The 8,372-nt window shown below is 45.1% G+C and overlaps 1 protein-coding gene across 1 annotated transcript; it reads right to left on the bottom strand.

Annotated features, from left to right (window-relative positions):
* Positions 1-1,203: 1,203 nt before the first annotated feature.
* CDKN2AIPNL (CDKN2A interacting protein N-terminal like) lies at positions 1,204-7,452 on the bottom strand. Its single transcript, XM_012762177.2, has 3 exons — positions 7,138-7,452; positions 5,726-5,825; positions 1,204-1,602 (listed from the first exon to the last, which is right to left on the bottom strand). The coding sequence occupies exons 1-3, from the start codon at positions 7,374-7,376 to the stop codon at positions 1,591-1,593; spliced, it is 351 nt and encodes a 116-aa protein (XP_012617631.1). The 5' UTR covers positions 7,377-7,452; the 3' UTR covers positions 1,204-1,590.
* Between the last annotated feature and the right edge of the window lie 920 nt (positions 7,453-8,372).

Consider the following 8,372-nt stretch of genomic DNA (forward strand, 5'->3'; position numbering starts at 1 on the left):
TCTCAAACTGCTAGCCTCAAGTGATCCTCCTGCCTGAGCCTCCAAAATGCTAGGGTTATAGGCATGAACCATTGTGCCCAGCCACGAAGATGCATTTAAAAGTGAATAATCACAGACTGTCCCATTTTGTAATTTCATTTCTTAAGCCTTACAAATTTGTCAAATAATCAGAAGATGGGGAAAAGCTAGGCTACATTTGAGGAACAGAAACAGCTAAGGCTCATTGAGTATAGCATTTGTTGTCTTAATCCTTGCCCCTAGCTCTCTGTGGTAGGTATTTCTATGATCTCCATTTTTCAGATAAGGGATCGGGGAAAAAAGTGGCTTGTCCAAGCTTACAGATCATAGATCTTGACTTATTCACACAGTCCATCCGACAGATCACTAGGGACACTGGAGCTGGAAGCCCTACAGAGATGTGACCCATCCAAGGTGTGCTGCCTGGCCGTCGTCTCAAGCCACAGGCAAGAGTCTTGTCCCATTTCTCTGCTCCCAGACACCATGCTCCCCCAGCTCTGTTTTTCAGCATGTCTGGTTGTTAAATTACCTATGTTCACTGGCAGATTAAGGCAGGGTCCACTGTCTTAACTGCCACTGTTGCCAGTACCAAGCACAGTGCCTCCTACTGGTGAGTGAATCCTGCTGTGCTAGACCATTAAACTACTACCCCAAATGAAGCCCCTTTCCTAGCACGTATGCCTAGAGCTGCGTACTTAACGGTGGGGACCAAGTAAGAAAGAGGCACAGAGAAGGGGGTACAGAACAAACAGTTAAGAGGGAATATTAATACCAAAATTTTAGAGCAAAGCAGTATTTTTTTTTCTTTTTTTTGATAAGAGCCCCAGTGTTAATAAAGCAGTATTTTTTAAGAGGCCATGCGCGAAGCAGTTCCTCAAGTCTAGAAGACCCAAGCCACAGGCTCCTTCCAGAAAAAACCAGCATAGATCGTCCAAATCTACAAATCAGCTGGCTGGCTGGACAAGCCTTGGAATCTCGTTATCAATGAATTTTAAAATAAAGCTTTTTTGTAGGCTGCCTCTGCCTCCTCCCATGTGCCGGTAGGTACCTCAGGTCTATGATTTGATTCTCATTTCTTAAAAAAAGATGAGTATGTATGGCAGTGGGATATAGGTATGATGTAAATTTCAAGTGGAAATAAGGCTCTAGTTTGCCTTGGTGGGGAGAAAAAAGACCATAAAACAATCACATTTAAAGGTAAATTGTTGAAAAATTCAAACTATAAAATTCATTACCTGCCATTATTACATCAACAAAAATTGTCATTTTAAACAAAAAAGGTTTGACATTTAACAACTAAAAATAGGAAAGAGGGCTTTTACAATGTTGATGAACTCATCTTGGAGGGCATGATTTATAAATACATAAATATATCCATGCATACTTTTACAGTGATAGCTACTGGAAGAATAACTTTTCAAAAGCCTGTCTAGACAGACTCCTTCTCATTCCACCTGCCTCTTTCTGTTGGTAACACCAGGAGTCTTAAGAGAGCTACTGTGGTCTGTGTTACATCCATCCCAGCCTCCTTTCTAAGCCTGTAGTTGATGAAAATGTGATAAATCTTCTGCCTTAGCCTTGATGCTGGGGAAAAAAAAGAAAAGGTTATGTAACCAAGTAATCCAGTGAATCAAGTTCATCTTCATAAATTAAAATATAGCAGTGATGTAATATTTATGTACTACCCCAACGGTAAGTATACTCAGAAATTATTAATATTTTACTACATACAAAAAATTCAGCAAACATTGACCACACCATCCATTTGAAAGCCAGAAGCTTTCTTGTCTTGTCACTTGCAATCTATAAATGTTCACAATTTAAAGTGATAATGGAAATACTTAAAATACAACTTTTCCTGGCATGCTCTGCAGTGAACGGTTCTAAAAGCAGAATCACACAAACACTTATTGTTCTAAATTAAAACCAGTCAGATTCAGGTAGTAATTCACAACATTTCACATTGAGTCAGGATATTTAGGAGATGTGAAGGTTATATATTTCTGGATTTCACACTATTAGAAACTGTAAAAGCATGTCTTCAAATAGTGGTAAAATGAAGCAGATACATTCTTTCTGGGTACTCTCTGGCACCTTTGGTAAATTTAAACTTGGCTTTAGACAACTTTTAAGCAGGGTGTGAAGAAATCACTTTGGCTGTCACCTTGTATTTGAATGAATTTCCTTAACATTTAGCAGTGTGAGTGAATCAACCTGAGAGTCTTTTTAGTAATTAGAGATTTCAAGGTATGACCTATTTCCTATTTAAGCCAGTCTTTTTGAGATGAAAAAACAAAATTCCTCAGCAAAAGCAAAAGGTAAGAAGTCGTTCTCCATTTAGGAGAATGCATTATCACCTAAGAAACCATCTTATGTCCAAAGGGGGAAAAAACCCTCTAAACCGTCTGTCAAGGTGTTGCTAGGGCAGGCCAGGACTGCCGCGCACACGGCGGCCGCTGATTCTGGCTGCCCTGAGCAGTCTCCCACCAGGTGCTGATGGGGATCCACTCCACGCACTCTGAGCACCAGACAGAACGGGTCTGTGGGGTCAGACACAGCTTTTCTGGCTTCTGTTTCGGAGGGAAAAAGAGTAAAAGACAAGTAGCCCCACTGAGCATTGATCTTGGGATACAAGACCTCTTCTGATGTAACTAATCGGACAAGCTGAATTTTTTTTAAATACTCACCAACACTTGCCACCTTCTTCCACCAAACAAGTGGCAGCCCCGTTACCTCAGAGCCTGCCAAGACTGAACATAATGCACGAGAAGAACGAAATGCAGGCACACTTGCTTTTCTAACTTGTTTCACATTTCATAGTCACTTTTCATACTGACATTTTTCCTTCTTGGGATAAAAAAAATGTTCTCAGGAAAAATGGACCAAGTAATTAGGTTGACAGTTTTCTTTCTTTGAGTCAATAATAATAGCTTCCTAGTCAATCACTCCTCTTTCTCCGTGATTAAGATGTTACCTTGGAAATATTAACTCTGACAGTCATAGCGATGACACCCTTCCTGACTCAGCTGCTGCTGTTTGTTAATTATCACTCATAAAGGTTAAGCTGGACAACCACAAAGGCTGCTGCTAGCAGGTGCCTAGGATGGCGGTTAGGTAATCAAGATTGTTAGCTCAATACGTTGCTGTTTGAATCCGCCTTTCAAAAGAAAAAAAAATCATACACTGCAACTGTCCAACAAATCCCACCTGTCAGAAACCAAGGCTCATTTCTTTTCGCAGACTGAAAAAAAAAAGTTAGACACAGAGACACACGTGCTTTAAAGCTGCAGAATACCCATAAAGTATTTTAAAAATCCTACTTTAAAGAGCTTATGTCTGTCTCCAAGTCTTCATCACTGTCTGGTCTTGAGATACCAACAATGCCAGGCGATTCATTTCCACTTGGTAGCAGGTTTAAAATAAAACCAAACTAATTTTAGAGCTAAGGATCAATTCTGGGCACAATAACGAGACATTTTCAGATGCATAGTTTGACATCAGGGGATTTTTTAATCTGGGCTGGCAATGTTCCCTAATGTTTGCCAGCCTCCTCTATCATATGCAAAAAAGGGAGGCAGGCAAGGGACAAAACTACTGGTACAAAGTCCCCATAGCTCACTTAACAGCGGTTTCTCAGGGTGGCCTTCAATACCACACAGTCTGTCATGGGACTGAGATTTGATGATTCCATCTCAGGATGGCCTTATCTAGAAAAGTCTTAACTGGCAAAACTCTATGCACGAAGAGTTTCATTTTTCAGGATCAAATGAATTTGATTTTCAGTGGTATCAACAATCTAAAATTAAACTTGTAGATCTGTTTCTTGAGCAGAAAAAAAAAAGAAAAAGTAAGTTTTAAAATAATAAAAAATAAAATTTGATCACTAAGAAAAGTTTTATTTAAAGGAAGTTGCAACATACATAATCTAAAAATGCTATAGAATCATGACTTCTGTACAGGCTTCTCACGCATAGCTAACTACTTATGATTAGTGCTGGTTTCAGGGACGCTAATTTCATGCCTGAGGACTCCTCCCTGGATGCTCACACTATGCAATGACAGTGTCAAGAATGAGCATTCCAGGTCAGGGCCTCTATAGTTTTGAGGAGTGAGATCCCTTACTTATATTTAGCAGTTTATGCAGACCCCTACCAACACATGCACACTTCTTCACACTGGTCTATGGATAATGTTTGGGATATGTCAAACCTCCTTTAGTCTCCCTCTGGGGTTTATGGTCCAAATGTCATGAAGTGTTCTGATCTCTAATAGCCCAGCAAGATCTGAGGAAGGGCAGATAACTGAGTAACAAAAAGGAAAGAATATGCCACAAGCAGTTAGGAAATGAAGGCTCACCTCATTTCCTGCCTGCCCCTGCCCCATGGGGTACACTCTGGCAACCAACAACCATCTAGCCCCTTCCTGGCTGGGCCCCAGGAACCTCACCACTCTGGAAAACCCAAGGAGTGGCCAGTGATTTCTTTTTTTAAGGTTTGTCAACCAGGGATTTTTAAAAATATTACAATCGGAGGATCCCAAAAGCCACATACTCCCAATTCACTTTGCTACCTGGCTAAAAATAGTTCCCTATTAACAGTTTATTTAAAAAACAAAATAGTGTCTGTAACACCAACCAGAAGGTTTTAACTGTAGATTTAGATTAAAAACTAAAAGAGTAAGAAAAAACCATCTGAAATTAAATGGGATGTGCTCTTTGGGACTGAAATATTTTCTGAGCAGCTGAGGATTTGATTAGTTCCTTGATACACATACAGAAGGGAACCTCCTTATGTGCCTTGCCTCCCAAAACAAGACCCAGTTGAGGTGAAACAAGGACTTGCCTATGTTTCTGAGGGTAGAACTAAAAATTGATCCCCAGCCTTATACTCTTACTGCTTTGGTCCATTTTTAACTATCTTCTGAGTCCCTCTGTATGAGTATCCTAGGTTATGGAGTTACAAGGACTAAAACTTTAGGCACCATCTCTTCCCTCAAGGTCACAACTGCTCTAAAAGAAGCTTGAGTAAAGTGTGAAAGGAACTTTGGGAGATAAGGGAGCAATTCTGCCTGAAGAGACTGGGACAAATGTGAAAAAAAGCATGTCTGGAGGTGATTCTGAAAAGTAGCTGGGATGCCCAGCCCCACCCTCTGAGGTTCTTTCTGCCACACTCTCCACAGCCCCACCTCCAGGGTCCAGATTCAAGACCCAAAGCAAGAGCTCACCGTGTAAACAGTCCATAGGCTGAGACTAGACTTAAGCCCTGAGGAACAGAGAACAGCTATGATATCTGGACGTTACTCCAGCCAAATTACTATCAGAAAGTCAAGAGAGGGCAAATAAGTCTGACCCTCACCTGCTGGGGTAAGGATGAGTTACTCTGTTACAAACAAAAGTTTTTAACAAGTGGGAAACTTTAGCACTCTAGCCAGTATTTTCTTAATAATCAAAAAACTCAAAACAATGTTCCCAGACAACTTGAAGGGGTCAAGTTTATGTGTTGTCCACCAACAATGCATAATTTATCATACTGAGTTTTCTAGTTATGAAATGGTTTGTACCAATTATGGGGAAATAAAAATGGAAGGGCTTAGATCTTTGGGGTAAAAAAGAGCATTCAAAAATCAGTATACTCTAATATAGTGTCATCAAAGCAGGGCCCATTAACTCTATACCATTTTATCACATGCACTTGTATATCCTGTTTACCTTTTTCATTAATTCACTTCTGGTAGTAAACTGTGGCAGGTCTTCCACTTCAATCCCATCAGCCATTTCCATCACCTTGTCTAAAAGGTCTTTATTGTAACTGCACAATAAAAAGTAGTAAGGTAAAAACCCTGGAAGAATTGTCATTATGGATTATTAAGAAATTGCAGGTTGCTGGACTGCAAACTCCCAGAGGACTTATCTGATACTGCAAGGGACACCTATACATGTTCAGCACAAGGTCAGGAAACAGTTCTTCCTGCTTGTGGATACAAAAGTGGGCTTTAGGAATGCCAACAGAGCAGATGTTTCAAGATTTACAAAAACAGAGGCACTGTACCTCTGGCAGTACCTATTTTCAGATATGGGATAAGGGCCTTGTATATTTTTGATTATTTTTTAAACATGTAGAATGTTGGTCTAATGAAAATAACATTATTTGTTCATTTGCCCAATTCTCTGACATTTGCCTAACCATGGATCCTGTTTAATCAGACTTCCCAGGAGCACACAGAAGGCAGGGAAGAGGTATGGGTGCGTCTGGTGCTGCTTCCCTACATCCTAAACCCCCAACATCTGAAGCAAAACCAGGTGGCTTAGTCCTGGAGGAGCCATGTGATCAGAGTCAGGGAGCCATGTGATCAGAGTCAGGCAGCCATAATGGGAGAAGAAATCATGAGCAAACCCAGTCATCCTATTCTTCTAACGCAATGCCAGGGAAATTGAGCTAATAGGGAGTCTCAAGATTTGCCATCTTCTTCGTGGTGGGCTAAAGAGAGTGCCTTATTAGGCACTTCAAAAGCAGCCCCTTGCCCTCTTGGTGCAGTGGGCTTTCGGACGCTGACAAAAAGGCATCTGCTGTATTCACGCGAGGGAAGGCAGAGAGATGAAACTCTCAGGACGGAGGAGGATGGGGGATGGGGAGAAAAAGCCACAGGACACAGATTACGTCTTGCTGTATGTGGCAAAACCCACCAATCCTGCCAAAAGCTGCATGGTCCCAGATACATCACTCCCCTTCCCTCGGCTTTTTCATCTGTCAAATTATCCCTGTTTTTGTCTCTGTACGTTTGCCATGTAGCTGAAAGGAGCTAACGGACCTAAAAGGCACTCTGCAAAGGTTACGGTTTCAGCTAATAATAGTAGCAACACAAATAACAATAGCAACTTTGGAGCCACCACGTATTTAGCTCTTCACCCTTTAATTACCGTAGTCATCACAACCACCCATTGACCTAATGAGGAGACTGAGGCTCAAAGAAGATAAATATCTTCGCAAGGGGCTGCCAAGGTGGGAATGGACACCGGAGGTTGGGGGCGCCGTCCTGGTCAGGGGTTCGGGCCGGGGTGAGCCCTGGGAGAGACTGCGGGTGAGCAGGGGGCAGGGTCAGCCGGCCGGCAGGGGTCCGCACCTGCAGCCCAGGAAGAGGTGGTTGGCCCAGACCATGGAGAGGGACAGCAGCTGGTCCAGGCGGCCGCCGCCGTCGGGCGGGTCGCGGTAGTCGGGCAGGTGGCGCAGGATGAACTCCATGCGGGCCTTCCATTGCTTCTCGCTCTCCGAGTAGGAGCGGAACTGCTCCGCGAAGTCGGCCGCCTGCCGCACCCCCGAGACCAGCTCCTCCACCGCGGCAGCCGCCTCGCCGCCCACCATGGTGCCCGCCGCGGCCGAGGGCCGGCCCGCCCGCCGCCTTCCCGACGCGCCCTGCGCCGCCGCCTGCCGGCTAGAGCGGCCCCGGCGGCGCGCCGGCCCCGGAAGACCTGCCTGGAGCGCCCTCGCCCGGCCCGGCGGCCTGCGGCGCCTCCGCCCGCCGCTCTGGGCCCTCAGACCCCCGCAGCCCGCGGCACCTGGCGTGAGTCTACCTGGGCCCGGGGAACCAGTGGGGAAACTGAGGGCCCCAAGCACAGGGTCGGGGCGCCCACCGCCCAGTCGGCAGCTGGATGCTGTGTCCTTCTTGCCCTGGCATTCCCCAGGCACCGCCTCCTCCTGAGCAGCATCAGGGGGCCCGGGCTGAGCATGGACACCCTCCCTTCGGGGTGCTCATATGTGTAGCTGCCCCGCCCCCCAGTCTGTCTTTGATCCGTCCCCAGGAGTCCCGACCCCCCGCTCAGCTTGGGGCCCGCCTTGCAGGGGCGAGGCATCCATGCAGTGAATGCCCACCGAGCATTCTGCTAGGTACTGCAGAGGCAATGAGAGCTAGCTCGAATCGTGCTCTGATGAACTTTACCATCTAGTGGAGGAGGCAGACATTAACGAAATGATCGCTCAAGTCAATGGAAAATTCCAACGTTGACAAGAATTAATAAAGAGAAACGCAGAGTGCTACAAGCTGAATAAGCAAGGTGATCTCGTGCTGGGGTCAGGGAGGTGATGGTGGAGAGCTGAAGAATGATAGTTAAGGAAAGGGGAGTAGGCCATGGCAAGAGAGAACCCGGCCTGCTGAGAGAATTGCAAGATAGTGGAACATGGCCAGGCGCGGTGGCTCCCGCGTGAAGTCCTAGCACTCTGGGAGGCCGAGGTGGGAGGCTCCCTTGAGTTCAGGAGTTGGAGACCAGCCTGAGCAAGAGCTAGACCTCGTCTCTACCAAAAATATAACGTATTAGCAGGGCGGTGGCGCGTGCCTGTAGTGCTAGCTACTCAGGAAGCTTG

The sequence above is a fragment of the Microcebus murinus genome, chromosome 21 (assembly GCF_040939455.1).
Source record: "Microcebus murinus isolate Inina chromosome 21, M.murinus_Inina_mat1.0, whole genome shotgun sequence".
Classification (NCBI taxonomy): domain Eukaryota; kingdom Metazoa; phylum Chordata; class Mammalia; order Primates; family Cheirogaleidae; genus Microcebus; species Microcebus murinus.